This window comes from Oryctolagus cuniculus, chromosome 7 (assembly GCF_051225735.1).
Source record: "Oryctolagus cuniculus isolate XC-2025 breed Fujian yellow rabbit chromosome 7, ASM5122573v1, whole genome shotgun sequence".
NCBI classification, from domain to species: domain Eukaryota; kingdom Metazoa; phylum Chordata; class Mammalia; order Lagomorpha; family Leporidae; genus Oryctolagus; species Oryctolagus cuniculus.
Window position 1 is genome coordinate 135,832,913 of NC_142873.1, and position 21,776 is coordinate 135,854,688.

The 21,776-nt window shown below is 53.4% G+C and overlaps 2 protein-coding genes across 5 annotated transcripts in view; one reads left to right on the forward strand and one right to left on the reverse strand.

The window, feature by feature from the left end:
- Nucleotides 1-5,940, forward strand: part of EPHA10 (EPH receptor A10) — a 48,866-nt gene extending 42,926 nt beyond the window's left edge. For all 4 annotated transcript variants that reach the window (XM_051832034.3, XM_089299114.1, XM_051832033.3 and 1 more), the window contains one exon: nucleotides 139-5,940. In XM_051832034.3, coding sequence (XP_051687994.1) covers nucleotides 139-253 — 115 coding nt within the window. In that variant the 3' untranslated portion in view covers nucleotides 254-5,940. The remainder of the gene's footprint in view (nucleotides 1-138) is intronic.
- CDCA8 (cell division cycle associated 8) lies at nucleotides 5,330-21,739 on the reverse strand. Its single transcript, XM_002720647.6, has 10 exons — nucleotides 21,392-21,739; nucleotides 21,152-21,280; nucleotides 19,876-19,916; nucleotides 14,267-14,339; nucleotides 12,025-12,110; nucleotides 10,692-10,756; nucleotides 9,436-9,531; nucleotides 7,916-8,042; nucleotides 6,991-7,077; nucleotides 5,330-6,128 (listed from the first exon to the last, which is right to left on the reverse strand). Exons 1-10 carry the CDS (start codon nucleotides 21,483-21,485, stop codon nucleotides 6,084-6,086), a joined length of 843 nt encoding a protein of 280 aa, XP_002720693.1. The 5' UTR covers nucleotides 21,486-21,739; the 3' UTR covers nucleotides 5,330-6,083.
- Between the last annotated feature and the right edge of the window lie 37 nt (nucleotides 21,740-21,776).

Consider the following 21,776-nt stretch of genomic DNA (forward strand, 5'->3'; position numbering starts at 1 on the left):
GGCTTGGGGAGTCCAGGGGCTCTGCCTCTGCTGCCTGGCCTGGGTCTGGGTCCAGAGAAGGGGAGGGAGAGCAGAGGGCCGTGCGGGAGGAGCAGGGGCTGGGGCGAGCCGGCTGGGCCTGAGCAGCCCTCGTTCCAGGGACCTGACGAGCCTGGGCATCTCTTCGGCAGAACATCGAGAGGCCCTCCTCAGCGGGATCAGCGCCCTGCGGGCCCGAGTCCTGCAGCTGCAGGGCCAGGGGGTGCAGGTGTGAGCGGGCCCCTGTGGGAGTGCAGACCCCCAGCCCTGCCCCAGGGACCTGGCGCTGCACTCTGCCTGGGTGGGAGTGAGCGCTCCCCCTCCTCTTGGGCCCAGAGCTGATTTGGAGCCACGGCATCCCCGCATTTCACTGGCTGCTCCTTTCATTTCCACTCTGGACATCTTGGCTGACTTGGTGCCCCTGGCAAAGAGGTTCAGGACCCTGGGGAGGACTTGGGAGCTGACAGCAGAGGCAATCCAGGGGCAGGGATGGAGGGAAGGTGGCCGAGGTTAAGCTGCCCCCTGCCCTGTGCCCTCTGTCTTTCCCACCTGCTGGGGTCTGGGACCTGCCCCTTTTCTAGACACACTGGCCAGTCCAACAGCATGGGCCACCAAGGGGCTTTCATCTGACCTGGCAGCGACCACAGCTGCCTAGCATCCCAGGCGAGGGAGGCTGGGCCACAGGGGCAGCGTCTTTAGCTCCCTGTGCCTTGGCTGGGGCCTGTCTGGACACTGGCCCAAGGCCCAGGAGGGCAAAGGTGGCACTGAGCTCCGGGGCTGGACCCCAAGGGCCTGAGACTCAGGAGCTGACTGCTTCCCTTCCCTTGGGCTGACAGTTCAGAGTAAGGGCCAGGGGCCTGTCTGGGCCGTGCAAGGTCCTGGTGCTCCCCTGGGGCCCCATGAGGGCCCCCCATTTGCATTCATTTTATGAACTCAGTGGCCCAGATGTGGGGGAAGAGTGTAAAGGGACATAGCTTCTTCCTGAGGACCCAAGAGCTCTGCTGTCCAGCCTGGGGATGGAGAGAGGTTTCTCAGAGATGGGTCTTCCGTCTCTAATAGGATGAACTAACCCCCACTGTACAGATGGGGAAACTGAGGCCCAGAGCTGGCCAGAGCTGGAGGCAGAACCCAATCCGGGGACAAGGCTGGCTCTGGGCAGAGTCCCAGTCTTGCCCAGTGGCACCAACGGTCTTCCCAGAGGCAGTCCAGGGATCACCTTGGAGGTGACCAGCTCCACACCTGGGCACGGCTATCCTCCCACAGGGCACCTCCTCCCTCTGGCTTCTGTGGCCGACTCCAGAGCTCTTTATCCAGGCGGCCCCTGGCAGCAGTGGTGACCATGAGACCAGGGCTGTGGGGGGGTCGTAGGAAGGCTGCTGGGTCTGGACAGGGCCTGGCTCACTCTGACAGATACCTGCTGCAGTCTGGCTGTGCGGGCAGTGGTGTGGGGTGGGCTGGGGAGGAGTTGAAGGGTGGAGGAAGGAGGTGTGGGAGGCAGAGGGCGTGCCCTGGGAGGCCCAGACTAGGCGGGGAGATGAGCTCAGGACCAGGGGGTAACACGGGGCGCCCTCTAGTCAGTTGCGTGTTGGGGGAGGGGTGAACAGACAGGCTTAGCTGAGGTGGGAGGTGAGTAGGTTCTCTCCCTGGGTGGTGGAGTTTTCAGCAGATGCCGTGCCAGGGGCTGGAAGGGGCAGCGCATCCCTGGGGAGGGGCCGGTGACTCAGCAGTGCCTTTGCCACCCCTCCCCTGCCCCCAGCTCAGTGACTTTGAGGGTACCAGGACAGACCAAGCTATTGATTCACCTTTGACAGGATTGGGGGGGGGTGCGGGGGGGCTCCTGCCAGGTGTCCTGCAGGCCCTGCCTTGCCCACCCACTCCTGGGAGCCTGGTCCAGCATCCAGGGGGACAGAGGGGCCTGTGTCCTGTCTTGGGTGGACAGAGCCTCCCTCCCATCTCCGGCAATGTCAGTCGTTCTCTTAGGGTCAAAGGCCTCCAGCTGTCGCATGGAGGGGCCCTGGCTGTGTAGGCAGGACTTCGGCGTCCAGGGTAGATCTCCCCTCCACCGAGGAGCGAGGTCCCAGCATCCTGAAGGGCCCCAGGCCTCAGCCCGCACAGGCGCTGGCGAGATGCAGGGTGATGGCTCTCGGCGAGCCCTCTATAGATCTATTTTTATATGGAACTTGTTCACTGGACAGAGGGAGGTGGCCTGCACCCCCCACCCCACCACCCCCATCTGAGTCCACCCAGTGAGGGAGGGGACCACTGGTGGGGGGATGGTTCCTTGGACTAATCCTAGAGATGTTTTTATATTTCTTGGGTTCTATGTCCAGGACAAAGTAATAAAAACTTGTCTGTGACGTGCTGCCTCTGGGGTGACAGCTGCTTTATTCTCGAGTGACTTGTGTGGGAGGATGTAGGCACCCTCTCATCCAGAGCCGACAATACACAGGGGCGGGCGCAGGAAGCTACAGGCTGGGGTTGGGACACACATTTGAGACGCTGTGGGATGTGGAGTGTCGCTCCCTGTCTTCGTGGAGGAACGACACAAAACCCTGCCTAGGCTTCATATCCGAGTCACGGCACCATTATGTCGCTCCCCCTCTTCGTGGAGGAACGACACAGGACCCTGCGCTGTTCTTTGGTCTGCTCGGCCCTCCCCAGGTTTGCTGCTGGTTCTTCCCGGGTTGGCTACTGTCCCTTCCACCTCCGTGGAAGGGCGGTTCCCCCTGCCACATTCCCCACTTCCGCAGGGGAGCGGCACACCACCGGCCGGCTCTCTCGGGGGCTGCACAGGTGTTCCCCTTAGGTGTTCCCCTTAGATATTCCTCTTAGATGTTCCTGGTGCATGCCGTCTCTCTCCTCCTTTATAGTCCTCCTCCACCAATCCCAACTCGGCTGCCCACACGCCGAGTACGCTGCTCTCCAATCAGGAGCAAGTCCTACAGTTTATTGGCTGAACTGGAGGCAGCTGTGTAGAAGCTGTTTTCTTCTCTCCCAGCGCCATATTGTGGGAGAGCAGATGCATAGAATAAGTCTTAATTCCAGTAACTTAGTCTAGTCCGAGTTGCTCCCCACAGTGGAGGTAGAGACAGCTGGGTATGGAACCTGGAGCCCTGGGCACACCGGTGGGAAGCAGGTCACCCCGGCAGCTCGAGGGCGAGAGGGAGCCCTGGAGACACTCCAGCACTACGTCCGAAGGCACCTGGCTAAAGGAGAGCAGCTGTGGGAGAAGCCAGAAAGGAGTCAGGCGTCACAGCCCCAACAGGAGCTTGCTTTGATGTTCAGTTCTGACGAACCAGGTGGTTAGAGGATGGAGCAGAGCAGGTGGACGCTGTCCATGACAGTGTTAGTCTGCTAGGGTCGGTGTAACAAGCAGGAACCATCTCATAGTCCAGGATCAGGGTGTTGGCAGGCCTGGCTGCTTCCCAGGGCTGGGAGGGAAGGGCCTCCCCAGGCGTGGCTTGCAGGTGCTGTCTTCTCTCAATGTCTTCACGTCCTCTTCCCTGAGTCTGTCTGCATCTCCCCTTTCATTAGGTCCAGCAGTCACATCGGATGGTCTCCGGCTGGCCCACCCTAACAAGCTCATTTAAGCTTAATCAGCTCTCCAAACACAGTCACATTCTGATTTACAGGGGCTTAGAATTCCCACATATGAAGTTCAATCCATAACAATGACCGTAATTGCGGGGGGAGCAAAGCCAGATGGGAGGTTTGGGGTTGGAGTTGGGAATCATGGGGAATGCTGGAGAAAGAGTGGGCTAAGATGACGACCAGGGCAGAGGGCTGAGCTGAGGAGTGCCTGTGGCTGCAGCAGATGTACACACACACACACACACTCTCTCTCTCTCTCTCTCTGCTGGAGCCCTGCCTTTCTTGGTTGCTGGCTAGTACTAGTGCTTCTCTCCCAGGCCTGGGCTGCCCCATTCACAGGCCGCATGGTTCAGGCCATGGGAAGTCGGCGCAGAGGATTGGAAGGAGGTGTGGCAATCAATAGCATGGCTTTCTTTCCCTCTGCTTGGAACCACCTGAGCACTAACTCACTGGGCCAAATGGGATCAGAACTCTAGCTGAGAAGGGTGCTTACCATGTTCCTCTGAATGTGAGATGTGGGGTTCCTTGAAACTCTCAGGGGCCCTGGGGACAGAGGACTCGACTCCCATCCTCCCTCCCACTGCTTTGATTTACTTCACGCCCGCAGTGGACGGCACAGACTGAATGGCCCACAGGGGTGAGCCAGGTAACATCAAGAAGAGAAGAGATCTCACAGCGACTGCTTTGAACCGGAAGAGGACTCTGAAGCCAACAAAAGCTGCTACTCAGCCCCAGCTGACCGGGGCCTGAGCTGCCAATCTCATTTTTAGCAGTCAGGGTTTGTGCAGTCTCCCAGTTTTGACATTGTTAGTAAATCTGAAAGTAAAAATCACCACCACCAAAAAAATCCGAACCCAACCTAAACAGTGAGGGGGAGACTAAATCTGTGGGCTGACAGTAAGACTGGAGTTTCCTTTGTGACATTCCAGCCCTGACAGCATTCAGCCCATTTCTAAAAATCCTGGAATGGAAACTTTACCTTCCAGATCAGCCCCTCCTGTGGAATGAAGTGCCTGGTCTCAGTCCCAGGAGTGTCTGGTAGGCGCCTGCTGCATACCACACACTTCCTCGAGCTGGCTTGACTTGGGCAGAGCTGTGAGTTGAGTGAGCCAGGGTGAACCTGGATCTGGGCGCAGCTGGTTGGGTTCTAAGTGTTTCCTCAATGTCAGGCTCTTCTTAAAGCTGCCCCTTAAGAATGGAGGGACAGGTAGAAGCCTCAGGTGTGGGGACTTGTAGGCGGGACTGCTGCTTTGCAGGCAGTAACCTTTCCTCCAAATGCTGGCTGACCAGAAGGGCTCCAAACTGTATTCAGCAACCTGGCTGAGTCCCAGCTCCAGGATGTCTTTCAGGCAGAGCCCTCTGCCACTTGAGGTCCGTGCTGAGTGTTCTCAACATAGGTAGTTTCTGCCAGGGCCCCTGGGACTCTGGGAAGTGAGAAGCAGGATCGCTGACGCCTGCCCCTGCTTTGTTCCTGGCCGCCGAGACCTCGCTGTACAGGTTAACTGTGGTGTCCTGGTTTCTGTCCTGTGTGTACATTTCTAGCCCCCAGGATGGAGGTGCTGGGAGACCGGCTTAGGGGCTGAGGTTACTGGAACTTGGCGTGAGTCCCCGTTCAGATATAAGAGATGCTGCCTCAGCTCCTGAGGACAGCAGCTGTCCCCAGACTCTCACTCCAGTCCAGGTAGCACAGCTGCAAGATGGCAGGCAGGCTGATGAGTGATTAAAAAAACCAAACCAGAATTTATTGAAAGCAGGTACCTTTCAGAAGCTCTGATTAAAACCATCAAGATACCATCACTCAGGAAAACAGTGTGTACAGAAGTCTCAGGAAAAGGAGAACAAGCAACTTAAAAACGATTCGACTTGCACAGGGCTGCATCACTAGATTGATCATGTCCTAAAATAACAGAAACCATTCCCAGGGGAAACTGTGCTTCCAAGCCTGTGGGAGAACCCTGGCTCCCAAATCCTGGGAACCCAGCCCAGGACAGTTTGGGGCAGAATTCACCTGTGTCCAGGGCACAGACTAAACATGCGGAACAAGGCCACCACACAAGTCACACGTGCCCCCCACCCCCAGGAGCCCCCTACGAGAGAAGTGCTTTCTGCAGAGTCCATCCACCCTGCAGCGACCACTGGGCCTCAGAGAGCTTAGGGACAGTTACTCTGCGGCCAGTCACACATGTAGATTTAGCCTAGATGCTAAGTCTACAGTCCCTTTGTCCACGTTCCAACTAACTGGAGAGGTAGACGTGCAAGACATGGAAGCTGCCTCCAAGCCAATTTTTGGTCTTCGATAAACAGGATAAACACAAAAACTGTTCCACAAGTCATCCTGAAAAGAACGACTGGGCACAGGACGTGAGAGGTGCTGCGGGCCCACGCAGTGCCCCCACGGGAGGGGGAGGAAGAGGGGAGACCTCCGAGTCCTGCCGCAGTGGTCGCGCTACGCCCGGTCCGGCTCTGCCGCCTTCTCATTTGTGGGTCCGGATGCTGCTGCAGATTTGGGCGAGACGGCTCTAAAAGCAAAGCAGATGGGTCACTTCAAACACAAGCACTTGGCACTCGGGCTAAAAGCCACTCGGTCTGAGTGAGTCTCAGCCCCTCTTCTCTGTTTGTGCCACACATGAATGGGCCTTTCTGCAACTCAGCTTCTCGCCTGCACAAAGGAGGAGAGCAACAGCTCAGATGAGATCAGGAAGGCACACCTGGGAACAGCGATGCCCTGGGCCCGGCTACAGGATGACTGCTGCAAGAGCTGGGCAGCTGGGTATGCGTGGGACCTTGGCACCGGGCTGGGGTTTGGGAAGCCAGCTCTGCCCTTGTCCCCCTCCGTGGACGTACCCCTCGCAGACCCCACAGAAGGGTGGGCCTGTGGCAGTCATGCATGTTCTAAGCACTCCCATTTGCCTCCCAAGACCATAGCTGACTGGACCTGGGATGTTTATCTGAGTCAAGCTGAGTCAATTCAATCCTCTCTTGAGAACTTATGTCCAGACAGCAAGCCAAACAGTGCTGGACACTGGAGTGATAGAGTTAGAGCTGGAGGTGTGGTTCTCCAAAGAGTGACAGAGTTAGAGCTGGAGGTGTGGTTCCCCAAAGCCAGGTGCAAATCACTGTTGAGGGAGTAGAACCAAGTTCCCTGCGGAAAAAGTCACACGCACAGAGGCGGCAAAGGTGTGCTGGAGAAATGCCAAGGGCAGGCACCAAACTCAGCCTCACCTGGACAGAACTGCTGCAGTGTCAGCAGGGTCACAGTTGAAAAACCCCTTGAGGCAAAGAAGGCAGCAGGATTCTAAGTATTAGCCCCGACCCCAGGGAGAGCTGCCCCTAGAAAGCTACTGGAGACATACTACGTGTGGAGATGAACTTGAGACTTACAGAGAGCTTCTTAATGTTTCCCAAGGCCTCTGGGTCCAGCTGTGCAATGTCGACCCTCTGCAAGTCACTGGCCAATAACCGCACGCTCTGTAAGGGAGGAGAATGGGTTACACTGGCAGGTCCCTCAGGGCAGGGACCTCACCCAGCATCCCCGTGGTGTGCCCCGGCGTCTCTGTGACATCCTGCACTTGCTGGCAGGGAGTGGCTGAGATGGAGCAGTGGCCTTTCTAGACGAAGTGCACTCCTCAGCAGTGGCCTTGAGCTTCAGCAGCCCCGTGAGCTGGGGCTGGCGCTGTGGCACAGTGGGTTAAGCTGCTGCCTGCGGCACTGACACCCCACACTGGAGCGCCACTTCAAGTCCTGGCTGCTCTGCTTCTGATCCAGCTCCCTGCTAATGCACCTGGGAAAGCAGCGAAGATGGCCCAAGTGCTTGGACCCCTACCACCCACGTGAGAGACCCAGCTGGAGTTCAAGACTCCTGCCTTTAGCCTTGCCCAGAATGGCTATTGCAGTCATTTGAGGAGTGAACCAACGCATGAAAGATCTATCTCTGTCTCTCTCTGTCACTCTGCCCATCAAATAAATGAGTCTTAAAAACAAAAACAAATCCCCGTTAGTGCAGCTACTACAGATACTATGCTTGCCAACCCATCTGACTCCTGAACTGCTTTGCAATGACAAGAGCCATGGCCCTCAGGCTTGCTACAGTCAGGTGGGCAAACAGAAGCCAGCGATGGTCAGGGATCCTCCCAGCCTGGGCCCCTGACTTGGGAAAGAAAACCAGGTTCTGAGTCCTGCAGGAGTGTGGAGCTCAGGACCCACATAACTAGCAGACCCCTGATGAGAGAAGTGAGTGAGGGCCCAGGGAAGGCAGGCGCTCCACGAAGCAGCACACCGCGGCCTGGCTTCCCAAGAAATACTGTACCGCGCCGCCGCCCACGGGCACAGTGAGGGAGATCTCTTTGCTGTCGGCCAGGGGGCTGCCATTCACAGAGATGTTGTAGATCTGCTCTCTGGCTGCTGGAGTGCGCAGGCCTGGGGTCTTGAAGACTCTGCAGAGTGGGAAAGTCTGTGAAGTCAGCCTGGCAGATTGAATGACACCAGGCACAGGGAGCCCTTCCAACCCCCATCTGGTCTCAAGCTGAAGTTTTCAAAATCACATGTTTCTAAGAAGGCGAGTTCTAAATTTAGGGAAAACATTTTTTTTTAAAGCAGTAATGACTAAACACAGCTGGAGAAAGGAGGGTGTAATTACCAAACATACATCTAACAAAAGTCAACTCTTCTCTGTGTAAATTTTAGGCCCGCAGCTCCACATGGGCTGCCAGTCATCCATCCATCCACAGAGCCAGAAATAAACTGGATAATGTGCTTCCCACGGTGGCTGAGCACCTCCATCACAGGGAGCTTCCGAGGGTCTCGGGAAGACTGAGGGATTACATTATACTAATCCGCACGCCAGCTTTCTCCAGACAGTTCAAACGCTGCAGCCTGTTTTCACCAAAATGTCTTTTGCTACATGTCCATGTGAAAAAGATAGTAAAATGGGAATTTTATAGTACAAAGGGACTCTTCCTCACTCTCCCTACCAAGAGAGAACCCATTCTTGCTCCACTCCCCAGAGGCAACCACTCCTAGCTCCCTATCTATCCTCCAGAACTTCCCGTGTACATAAAGCCAGTGGGCTCACACAGGACCCACCGTTCAGCAAGCTGCCTGGGGATGCTCTGAGCCGTCAACTCTTTCAGTACCAGCACACACACATCCAGCCGCTTTGATGGGCTAATCGGCAGTTCCTATTTAGTCAGCTAGCCCCTGGGGAGGGCCTGTGCTGTGGTGCAGCCTGTTAAGCTTCCACTTGTGACACTGGCTTCCCACATCCAAGTGCAAGTTTGAATCCAGGCTGTTCTGCTTCTGATCCAGCTCCCTGCAAATGCACCTGGGAAGGCAGTGGAGGATGGCCTGAGGGCTTGGGCCCCTGCGCCCATGTGGGAGATCTAGATAGAGTTCCTGGCTCCTGGCTTTGGGCTGGTGCAGTCCTGGTTGTTGCAGCCATTTAGAGAGTAACCAGAAGATGGAAGACATCTTTCTCTCATGCTCTGCCTTTCAGATCAATCCATCTTAAACAATGAAAACAAAACACTAGCCCCTGTGGAAGGCATAAACAAGGCTGTAAAAACCTTTTTAATTTGGCCTCTGAAAGGTAGGAGGGAAGTTTTCCCTTAGTTCTCCTCCCTCTCACTGGACAAAGAATAATTTTTTTGCTGAAAACAGGTGATTCAGGAGAGAGGCAAACACCAGGAAGCCCAGATGGCTCCTGTCCTCTGAGAAGGCTAGAAGGCTTCCCAGGCAGGACCAGGCATATCTTCTAAAACGCTCCTTCCCTCTGAATACTGTTCACTGCTGTGCTCTCACCAGAACCCAAGCTCTGTTCTTGACACTCACCTTGAGTCAAACCTGGGTGTCAGGCCTGGAGTTGGTTTGACCATGGACAACTCCAATCGGCTCATAGCTGGGGTCACAATATGACTATGGCTTGACCTACAGGTAAGAAACAGCTGTTAGGTATTGTCCAACCCTCAGGTCTCAGGACAGCAGCAGCATGTCACATGTGGCAAGTACTGACTGTTAGACACTGCATCAACTCACGTGAGCCTTCTAACTACCTGAGAGGGGAAGCACTGTTATCTCCCTTTACAGATACAGAAACTCAGGCATATGGAGTTTACAGTTTGAGTGGACCCAGGACTGCACCGGAACAGTCTGCCTCCAGAATCTGACTTCTCAATTAAGCTAACCAACTGCAAGAAAGGAGACATCTCATAACAATACAAAGGTTCAGGGCAGGCACTGTGCTGTGGACAGGTAAGACTTGGGATGCCTGCAGCCCGTATCAGAGTTCCTGGAACTGCGTCCCGCCTCTGCTACAGATTCAGTTTCCTGTTAATAGACCTGGGAGGCAGTAGATGATGGCACAAGTGTTTGGGTCCTTGCCACCCATGTGGGAAATCCAGATGAAGTTCTGGGCTCCTGGCTTTGGCCTGGCTCAGCCATGGCTGTTGTAGCCATTTGGGGAGTGAACCAATAGATGAAGATCTCTTTCTCTGTCACTCTTTCAAATAAATAAATCTTTACACACACATACACACACACACACACAAATGAAGGCTCCTCCTGTTGGAATTCTTGTCCTCTTACAAGGTGCTGGTTAATGTCCTGCTACCTCTGCTGAGGGAGAAATGAGGTATTTACTCCCACACAGACATACCATCCCAATGTCTACTTTCCTAAGCTCTTTTCCCTCTGCTTCAAATGGCTCCCAGTACACCACACCACAATCAACTCAAGTCCATGGGGATTCTTCACACAGCAAGAACATTCAAGAAATGAACTGGCAGGTGACAGCCACTTTGTGACTGGCTGGGGCATAGCTCTGCACAGACACTGACTCCCAGGCAACGAAGCACAGTGAGTGGGCAGTTCTTGCCACACTCTTCAGCACGCTCTCCCTGTCTGTTAGAACTGGAGACAGCACTGGGTTAGACCACTTCCAGAGGCCCCCAGCTGGGACCTTCAGGATTCCATGTTTGAGCTCCGGACCTTCAATGGTTGCTACCACCTTCCCGCCTCCATTTCTGTCATGATGAACACGGCTCTCCAGTGAAACCCAAACCACACACCTCAACTTGGAAACCCCTTACCTTTTGCTTTTGCCTTTTCCTTGTATGGATTGGGTTCTCTTCTTGGAGGGAGGACACCTTTTGACCTGTAGTTACAACCAAACGAAACTAAGTGTACAGAAAATCCAGAAAAGGGACACTAAGGAGGGTTTAAAAAAAAGGGGTGGGGGGAGGACCAGAGCTAGAAAAAGTAATTAATACTGACTTAAGGAAGGTCCATCTCATAGAAATCAGTGGCTTAACACATTCAGAACATCATGATCAAGTAAGGGCCTAAGCTGTCTGGGCCTCCAGAGCAGGGAATCTTGGCCAGCACTGAAGGTAAATCTCTTCTGAACGGACTGCACTGCAGCCAGACGACCCCCTGCCTTGCATGCAGTACTGCCGTGAAGGCCGCCCAGGGCGTCCCAGGTGCTCAATGCACGGAACCTTCCTGAGAGCTGGGAGGCACCTGACGCGGCTGCCCTGGTCTTCTAAGACCCCTCCTTCCTCCTGTCTCTCCAGCTAGTCCTCAGCAGTCTCCTTCCCCTACTGTCCACCTGCTGCCTCCCTCCCTCCCTGCCTGCTGTAGAACCTTTCCCACTCCCATCCTGGGACGAGCGCCTGCAGATCTGGGGTGTGTCTCTCAATCTCCTGCTTCTCCCTGAAATTCCTGGGAAAGTACCCAACATCCAGCATGTCAAACGCCTGACGCCTGCTGCCAGCACACTCTGCCTCCAGGGCCCCAGCTGCACAAGTCAGCAGTCTCCTGGGCTAGAACTGTCTTGTCGTCTTGGCTCCTCCTTTGCTCTGCCAATCACACCCCTTCTGTATGGAACCGCCCCTTCTCTCTGTAGTGTCCGTGCCTCAGTTCAAGAAGGAGCAGCCTCCAGACAGATTCCCTTGTCCTGTTCTCCCCCTTCCCATTTGTCCTGAGTGCTGTTCTGAAACACTGATCTGATGGCACTTCCGGGACCCGCCCGTCAGGACGAGGTCCACACAGCCGTTCCCCACCTGGCCCCTGCTCCGTCCGTGTTACCCTCAGGCTTACACCCCAGCCACATCCAACTGCCCTTCATCAGAGGACACTTGCTTTGCTCCTCCTGGAATCCTCTCCCCTTTCTTCTCCAGTTAGCGGAATCTCACTCAGCTCAGAAGGCCTGGCTGTGTCCCAAAGGGGTAGGGAACCCGTGCCAGCTTCCTCCTCTGTTTTACATGCTTTGCACACATGCCAATGATCACTTGGCCATTTAAAGCAGAATCTTCTTTTGTAAACTGTGAGCTCTGGGAGAGACACCGTATTCCCTGTGTTTTCGTGTTCGCCTGTCTCCTGCCAGCTCCCAGCCCCCAGCCCTCAGCCCGGATGCCTACTTACTCTTGCGGTTTGAGGGTCCTTATGTTTACTTTCTTCTTCTCCCTCTTCTTCCACTATCATTTCTTCCATCTGTATTGCCTTTCGTGCTATAAAGGAAGTTGTAACAGTGAAATTTCTGATGGGAATAGACTCTCATGCATTCATATTTCTTAGAAGGAGTAAAACTTACATGATCTTAGACTGCAGTCAAGAAATAGACTCAACAGAAAGAGGCCCACTGCTTTCAAAAACAGCAAGTGTGAAAAACAAAGGAAACCAATCAGAGGGGTAAGAAACCCCACATGACACTGTGGAGGGACAGCCCAGCATTCTGATTGAGACAAACTTGAGCTTGAAGCCTGGCCCTAACCAGGCTGCCTCAGTTTCCGCATCTATGACAGGGAGCAGTCACTTACAGGGATAGTATGAGGGCTGGAACGTGTGCTCCACAAGAACGGAGTGTTTCTTTTATTTTTATTCCTGCTACTGTAGTCCCAGAATTGTTCCATGAAGTATTTATTAAGTATTTGTGGGATGAATGAATGTAAAGCCCTTTGGACAGCAACAGACATAGATTATAATAAGCATGATTTATTTTACATACAGTTAGTTATAAAGTTATTGTTACAGTTCTCATCTTAGGAGGAAAAGGAGTACAAGGCATGCTCAAGATGGAAGATTCTAGAGGCAACAGTACCAATTTTTAATATTTAAAGGTCTGTCACGTGGAAGGCAGTTCAGGAGGATCTGAGAGAGCAGAGCCAGCACCAAGGTGTGGATGGCATGAGGAAACCTTGGTTCAAATTTCGGAGGTGCTTCCCAGTCACCACAGCTGCTGGACATGGAAGGCACAGAGCCAGACCCTCCTGAACAGGGACTCCACAGAAAAAATTCATACGTCAGTCATCGGTAGGAAGGTTGGACTAAATGACTATGAGTTTCCTTTGTCAGCTGCAGTTCTGACATACCAAATTAGAATCTAAGTCTGTTTTTCCCCCCAAAGATTTATTTATTTATTTAAAAGGCAGAGTGACAGAGGGAGGGAGGGAGAGACAGAGAAAGAGATCTTTCATCTGCTGATTCACCCCTCAAATGCCCCTAACAACTAGAAATGGGCCAGGCTAAAGCCAGGAGCCCAGAACTCCATCTGTGTGTCCTGCCAAATGGGTGGCAGGAACCAAAGTACTTGAACCATCTTCCACCTGGAGCACCAGCAGGAATGCTGGATCAGCAGTGGAGTAGCAGGGACTCAAACTGGCACTCTGATACAGGATTCAGGTGTCTTAACCCACCGTGCCCCAACATACCTCCCTCTATTTTTTAATAGCCTATCAAGTAGTCAAAGTCCAATCTAACTAACTGTTGGCTTGGTCCTGGTGTGTTCCATTCCACAGAGTGAAATCGGAGGAGAAACTGATATTACTTAAATGTAGTGATGACCCAAAGTGACCTAACAGATTGTAAATATGTGACAGAGAACTCTAGAACGTTTACACCTAATTCGGTCATAACCTCGGGGAGGCAGGCCTGGAACACGACCCTAGCAGAGTGAAACCTGCATCATGATTTCTGCACTCTACAAGGCATCCTGATGAAGGGCAGTTGAACAGGAAGTGGACAGGGTCTCTGGCCCTGCCCTGTGGAGGAGGTGCCCTGGGGGGCAGCCCCCACAGATCAGGTCTGGCCTCACAAAAGCTGGATCCGTGGAGCCATCAAACCTGATGATAGCAGTACTGAGTCCATGTTACAGTTCCTCCCGACCCAGCTCCACGTCCACTGGTAACAAACAGGCTTCCCGTGTGCCTTGTCCTGTAAGTCAGCGTTGCTGAGTGCGTGATGTATCTGAGGCCATTTCACTGAACTGTAACGTGGAATTACACCCATAGGAAACTCCTCATTCCCTCACCCCTGCTGATCAGATCAGGGGGTGTCTTAGCTGGTACTGCCCCACTTAGACTATCTCTCAACTTTAGTTTAACCACAGAAAAGCAAGCAGGTATCAATGTTTGATTTCCAGCATGGCTTTTACTTCCCTTTAATTTTCCCTTTAGCTCCACAGTGGTCTTATGAGTTTGGTTAGTATCTATCTTGCACACAACGAACAAATGGAATACGGGGGCCAAAGTAGAAAGTTTTTGGATTGATAAGATTCAGAACCAGACATCAGAGAAGAGCCCCACCAATGGAGCCCAGCCTGAGCAGCCCAGCAAGCCCCCCAGAGCACGGCCCTCTCCATTCAGCAGGGGTTCTGACAAGTACTCACATCTGGCAGATTTCAGGGGAGTCTGAATAGCTTCTGCTGTTAGTTTGTTTATTTCCGTGATATCCACATCAGCCTGTGACAAACACAGTCAGAAAGCACCAAACTTATTCCATCAAATATGAGGAACAATATTTAAAGATGAAAAACAGTTTCAAAACATACTAGGTGAGGGATCAGCGCTGTGGTGTAGCAGGTAAAGCTGCCGCCTGCAGTGCTGGCATCCCATATGGGCACCGGTTCAAGTCCCAGCTGCTCCACTTCCCATCCAGCTCTCTGCTATGGCCTGGGAAAGCAGTAGAGGATGGCCCAAGTCCTTGGTTCTTGCACCTACTTGTGGGAGACCTGGGAGACGCTCCTGGCTCCTGACTTTGGATCGGCTCAGCTCTGGTCATTGCGGCCATCTGGGGAGTGAACCAGTGGATGGAAGACCTCTTTCTCTGGCTCTACCTCTCTCTGTAACTGTCTTTCAAATAAATAAATCTTTTTAAAAAATTGTATTGATTTGTCGCTCCCCCTCTTCGTGGAGGAACGACACAGGACCCTGCGCTGTTCTTTTGTCTGCTCGGCCCTCCCCGGGTTTGCTGCTGGTTCTTCCCGGGTTGGCTACCGTCCCTTCCACCTCCGTGGAAGGGCGGTTCCCCCTAGCCACTTTCCCCACTTCCGCAGGGGAGCGGCACACTGCCGGCCGGCTCTCTCGGGGGCTGCACAGGTGTTCCCTCAGATGTTCCCCTTAGATGTTCCTGGTGCATGTTGTCTCTCTCCTCCTTTATAGTCCTCTTCCACCAATCCCAACTCTGCTACCCACACGCCGAGTACGTTGCTCTCCTCCAATCAGGAGCAGGTCCTGCTGTTTATTGGTTGAACTGGAGGCAGCTGTGTAGAAGCTGTTTTCTCCTCTCCCAGCACCATATTGTGGGAGAGCAGATGCATAGAATAAGTCTTAATTCCAGTAACTTAGTCTAGTCCGAGTTGCTCCCCACATTGATTGATTTGAAAGGCAGAGTTAACAGAGAGGCAGATGCAGAGAGACAGACAGGGAGGTCTTCCATCCGCTGGTTCACTCCCTAGATGGCTGCAAGGCTGGAGCTGAGCCGATCCAAAGGCAGGAGCCAGGAGCTTCCCCCAGGTCTCCTGTGTGGGTGCAGGGACCCAAGGACTTGGGCCATCTTCTTCTGCATTCCCAGGCCATAGCAGAGAGCTGGATTGGAAGTGAAGCAGCCAGAACACGAACTGGTGCCCATGTGGGATGCCGGCACTGCAGGCAGTGGCTTTACCTGCTATACCACAGTGCCAGCCCCTCAATAAGGTTTTCTGATGCTCCTAGATCCTTCAAAAAGGACTGGCATTGTGGAGCAGTGCAAGCTACCGTGTGCAACACTAGCATCCCATATCAGAGTGCTGGTTCAAATCCTGGCTGCTCTGCTTCTGATCCAGCTCCCTGCTAATGCACCTGGGAAAGCAGCGGAAGATGGTCCAACTGCTTGGGTCCCTGCCACCCAGATGGAGTTCCAGGCTCCTGGCCCTGGGCTAGCCCAGGCCCTGCCATTGAGCCATTTGGGGAGTGAACCAGTGGCTGGGAGGCCAATTCTCTGCCTTTCAAATAAATTAAAAAAGGTGGGCGGTTCCAGCCACTCTTCTAGGTCGTGACTACCTATAACATATGGGTTGCTCAGAGAAGGATTTGGAGGCTGTCTGGGCTTAGCAAGTAAACAAAGCTGAGTAGATTAGTGATATCTGCAATGGTTGCTGAAACGGAAAGTGGTGACATCCCTATCCACTTTCTGCCAACTCTAGAAACTTGCAATCACTGATGGCAAGCTATGGATCACCTCCTGTGCAGTGTGTTAACACAGCAGGCCCAAGCTGACATACGTAAAAAGGCCTATGGCAACACTGGCATCTGGCAACATGGATTTTGAGAGGTTTCCCACCATTCCTTAATTAAAAATGCTTCACTGTTCCTAAAATTTCTGCCAATAATCTGGTTTATGCTGGGGGCTAGTGCTGTGGTGTGGTAGGATAAGCTTCTGCTTATGGCATCAGCATCCCATATGGGCACCAGTTTGTGTCCTGGCTGCTCCTCTTCTGATCCAGCTCCCTGCTAATGTGCCTGGGAAGGCAGCAGATGTCCAAAGTGCTTGGGCCCCTGCACCCACATGGGAGACCCAGAAGAAGCTCCTGCCTACTGGCTTTGGATCGTCCCAGCTCTGGCTGTTGTGGCCATTTGGGGAGTGAACCAGCAGATGGAAGACCTCTCTGTCTCCCCCTCTCTCTGTCTCTAACTCACTCTGCCTCTCAAATAAATAAATAAATCTTAAAAAAAAAAAAAAAAAAAAAAGGCTTATGCTGAGCACCTGCTTTCCTTCTGGAAGTCTGGAATTTTGTTATGTGCTCAGTAGAGCACGCCTACCTGTCCAGCCCCCGGTAACAACTCCAGGCACTGGGTTTCTAATGAAATCTTCTGTTAGACAACACTTCACACTTCACACGTGTTAAACTGAGCATTTCCTTGTGATTCCGCTAGGCATGGACTTCTGGAAACTTGCACCCGATTCCCTCTGGACTTTGCCCAGTGGGTTTTTTCCCTTTGCAGATTCTGCTCTGCATGTTTTCACTTAATAACCCCTAACTGTAAGTGTGATTATATGCTGAGCCTATGAGACCTCCAAATAAAGCCTCTGGTACACTTTCCAATTGGAGCATTTGTGCTTTTTCATCCCCATTTTATTTGAACGGCAGAGAGAGAGAGATCGATCTTCCATCTGCTGGTTCACTCCCCAAATGCCCACAACAACCAGGGCTGGGCCAGACTGACGCCAGGGCCCTGGAGTCCAGTTTGGGTCCCCCACATGTGTCTACTTGATCCATCCCCTGCTGCCTCTGAGGGTGCACACTAGTTGGAAGCTGGATGGGAAGCAGAGAAGCCTGAACCTGAATTGGGCACTCTGGGACAGGATGCAGATGTCCAGAGTGCCAACTTGCCACTGCACACTCCTTTCTCGGGTTTTAAATCCCATTCACGAAGAATAGAATCCTCTCGACTTGGCCCGACAACACTTGACATCTCACATTAACATCAGAAGTTCTTTCAGTTCTCTACTGTCTGATTAAAACAGAGGGAGACGCATTATCTAATGAGCACAACTCGTCTCAGATATGATTCTTTGAAACATTAGATCTGAAGGTGCATGGGGGTTGAGTCAAGTGGGTCATGGGGACACATCACAAAGACAGCGGAAGCAAGCACTTAGAATGCTTTACTAGTTCTTGATTTTATATTTTAGTTATCCCCACCCCTCTCCTAAAATATTCATACCCCAAACCTAGCAACTTTTTCCCTACTTCCACCACTGACTCTTTTTTTTTTGACAGGCAGAGTGGACAGTGAGAGAGAGAGAGACAGAGAGAAAGGTCTTCCTTTGCCGTTGGTTCACCCTCCAATGGCCGCCGTGGCCAGCGCGCCGTGGCTGGCGCACCGCGCTGGTTCGAAGGCAGGAGCCAGGTGCTTCTCCTGGTCTCCCATGGGGTGCAGGGCCCAAGCACTTGGGCCATCCTCCACTGCACTCCCTGGCCACAGCAGAGAGCTGGCCTGGAAGAGGGGCAGCCAGGACAGAATCCGGCGCCCCGACCAGGACTAGAACCCGGTGTGCCGGCGCCACAAGGTGGAGGATTAGCCTAGTGAGCCCCGGCGCCGGCCTTACCACTGACTCTTAATGTCTTTAATCCTAGAGCTGGTGGAGAGAGCTGCTAGTCCGAGCTACTGTGGATCCTTCTCTAGTCAGATTTTTCCAACCCTCGGATTCCAAGTGATCCTCATCAACTTACCAACAAACGCAGATCTTGTGGGTTCATTTTGTGAAGCTGATGAAGGCTACAACAAACCTCCTCCCCGGGGAGATGCACAGATGTGTGCATGCACACAAACTGTGCACATGATTTCTGTGTGGCCAGGGACCCGGTGAAGTCTACTTATGGACTAGCGCCTAACTTTGTCTGATACAATTTTCTGCAAGGGGAGAAATGCTTTTCTTCTGTGCTGTCCAACATGATGGCAGCCACTAACATGGGAAGCTATCGAACAGTGTGGCTAGTGTATCTGAGGCAATAAATTTTTTTTAATTATCTTTTGTTGTTGTTGTTAAGGACTTATTTGAAAGGCAGAGTGCAAAGAGAGAGGCAGAGACAAAGAGAGATCTTCCATCCACTGGTTCACTCCTCAAATGCCTACAAAAGCTGGGGCTGGGCCACGCTGAAGCCAGAATCCCAGAACTCCATCCAGGTCTATCATGCATTTGGGCAATCATTTGCTGTCTTCCCAGGGGTATTAGCAGGAAGCTGGACTGGAAGCAGAGAAGCCAAGATTTGAACTGGCACTGAGATATGGTATGCTCGTGTCCTGAGTGCTGGCTTAACCTGCTGTATACAATGCCCATACCAAAAATGAATTCTTAATTTTGTTAATTTTAATAGCTACTTGGGCCTGATGGCTACTACCGTAGAGACTTCAGATCCAGACTTGACTTTGCTTCTCCACCTACGGCTTTCCGCCCTGGGAGATGCTGGGGCAGCTGGGGAATACCCAGGAGTCTCGGGCATGAGCACTGCTGCTCTGACATGAGGAAGCCGCCCCGTCATCAGCAGACCCGCTCACAGCTGAGTAGCACGGGAGCTCGACAGGACTCAGGGCTGCAAGAAACCTGCCCAAAGCAGACCTGCGTCCTTTTCAGGGCTCAGAGCTATTCGAGCTTCCCCTCCTCTCCTCTGCCTAACTATCACTTTTCAGCTGACATGACCAGACAGCACCCTTTACAGAAGCTCTCCCACGGAGGGCACCCAGCATTTGGAGTTTCCAAGATTGGATTAGTTAGGAACAACAAACAGCTCAAAAATAAGACAGGTCGGGGCCGGTGCTGTGCCGCAGTGGGTTAACGCCCTGGCCTGCAGTGCCAGCATCCCATACGGGCACCGGTTCTAGTCCTGGCTGCTCCTCTTCCGATCCAGCTCTCTGCTATGACCTGGGAAAGCAGTAGAAGATGGCCCAAGTCCTTAGGCCCCTACACCCACGTGGGAGACCTGGAAGAAGTTCCTGCCTTTGGATCAGCGCAGCTCCAGCTGTTGCGGCCACCTGGGGAGTGAACCATCGGATGGAAGACTTTTCTCTCTCTCTGCCTCTCCTCTCTCTGTGTAACTGACTTTCAAATAAATAAATAAATCTTTTTATTTATTTATTTATTTTTTTTTTGACAGGCAGAGTGGACAGTGAGAGAGAGAGACAGAGAGAAAGGTCTTCCTTTGCCGTTGGTTCACCCTCCAATGGCTGCCGCGGCTGGCGCGCTGCAGCTGGTGCACCGCACTGATACGATGGCAGGAGCCAGGTGCTTCTCCTGGTCTCCCATGGGGTGCAGGGCCCAAGCACTTGGGCCATCCTCCACTGCACTCCCTGGCCACAGCAGAGAGCTGGCCTGGAAGAGGGGCAACTGGGACAGAATCCGGCGCCCCAACCGGGACTAGAACCTGGTGTGCCGGCGCCGCAAGGCAGAGGATTAGCCTAGTGAGCCACGGCGCCGGCCATAAATCTTTAAAAAAGAAAAATAAGACAGGTCACTTACTGTCGCTGCCTCTTCCAGGGCCTGTCTGTTTCCTCCGAGGGCTTTAAAAAGAACATTTTATTTGGTTACTATCAGACTTTAATGATAAGTGATCTTCCCTCATACTAGCATTATCTTTCTGAAACGGGACCAGGTCGAGCCCTTGGCCCAGCGTTCATAACGTCAACTTCCAGTCTAATCTCTCTCTAAGCTTCAGTCCCCTCTCTCGTGGTCCATTCTTACTTTCCAAAGGCGCCGCTGTCACATGGCTTGGTGGCCCGATACTTGGGATTTCCTCTGCCTGAAATTCTCCTCTGCACCTTCTAATTCATCCTTCAAGACAGCGCGAACATGACTAAAACTCTGCTGGTTTTTCTGCCATAGCAGGTTGCCAGACAGGGCTTTGGTGCTCAGCCTCTTCCTACCCTGCTTTGCGGTGAATTCCAGAGAAAATACTCACAGGCGCTGGCAAAAAGCTGGTATCCAGTAGAACTGAAGGAAATGTGCGTTGAATGGAAAGAGTCAAGAGATTTAGACGTAGAATAAAAAGTTAGGTTAGCTCCTCCTGCTACGCCTTCCACAGCAGGCCGTCTGACAGTTAAGCTCGCTGGCTTTGGAACCACAATGCCTGCGTTCAGACTCGGCCAGCAACCAGGTTATGAGGCTTTGAGCCAGGTAGCCAATCTCTGTGTGCCTTGATCTTGTCATTTCTAAAATAGGGACGTGGATAATTACCTTGTGATGAGGATAAAGTTAGTTAATATCACATAAAACACTTGGCACAAAGCCCGTCTGACCCAGACAGCACAATATAAATAGGCTTATTGGCTGCCACTCTGTTCTCTCTTTTGCAGTACCTGTGATTTTAACTCTCCATCAGCCTGCCAGCTCCCAAGGCCAATGTCTTCAGCATCTAGCCTTATGACTGAGTAAGCTCCGCGTTTGAGCAATGAGCAAACCCACGGCTTGATAAAGGGGGAAGCTCAATGTCTGTTATGCGAGCAGAACGTGCATTTGCACCCAGGAAGGAGGCCAGCCACCGTGCTCATTAAGATGAAGGAAAGCAGAGAGAATCAGGCAACCCAGCAGAAGGGCCTGCCTACAGTCCGTGTACCCCGGGGGCCGAGACGACCGGGGAAGTGCCCCGGCCAGGGAGAGGACATCGGGAGTGGGAGGCCGCAGTGGGCCCGCGGCTCTCCCCGAGTGGCCAGCGTTCCGACAGGTGCCTTCCGAGGGCCTCGCCGCCCCCACGGCCGGGGTGCAGGCCGGGGCCTGGGCAGAGCGGGGCGGCTCTTACCGAAGTAGTCGAGCCAGTTCATCTCGCGCAGCGCCTTGGGGAGCCGGAGCACCTCGATGTTGTACAGGTTGTCCACCTCCTTGAGGAGGTTCTGCCTGTCGGACTCGATCTGCTTCATCCGCACTTGCACTGCGACGGGGCACAGACGGGCGGGACGCGGGTCACCCACAGTGCCGGGTCCCCGCTGCCCGCGCCCCGCCAGCGCCAGCATCCCGCGACCGCCCGGGCTCTGCCCCTTACCCTCGCGGTCGAAGTCCTTCAGAAAGGAGGCGAGCTTCCGGCTCCGCAGCGAGTTGGTCTTGGCCACCCGACTGCTGCCCTTCCTAGGAGCCATGGCGCTTCGGCGGAGGCCGCAGGGCGCGGGGGCGCCGAGCCACAGGGAGCAGCGGAAGAGGTGTAGGGGGCGGAGAAGGGAGAAAGGGGTCCCCTCCTAGGGGGTCTGGGCCTAAAAAAGACGCGAGACCAATACCTGAGGGTCGCGAAACAAGGACTAAGAAAAGCTGCGCCGCTCCGGCAGGGGAGGAGTGGCTCTGTAGCTAACCGCCATCAATTCAAACTCAACTGCCACCGGCTGGCGAATGAGAAGTCGCCGACTTAGGACGGCGCCGTAACGTCCAATCACCAG

Coding starts and splice junctions, on each gene's coding strand:
- CDCA8 (XM_002720647.6), bottom strand. CDS start 21,485: ATGGCTCCTAGGAAGGGCAGCAGTCGGGTGGCCAAGACCAACTCGCTG. Junction 19,917..21,151: donor GAACTGGCTCGACTACTTCG/GTAAGAGCCGCC, acceptor TTCTTTTTAAAG/CCCTCGGAGGAAACAGACAG. Junction 7,078..7,915: donor TGCCCGTGGGCGGCGGCGCG/GTACAGTATTTC, acceptor CCTCCCTTACAG/AGCGTGCGGTTATTGGCCAG.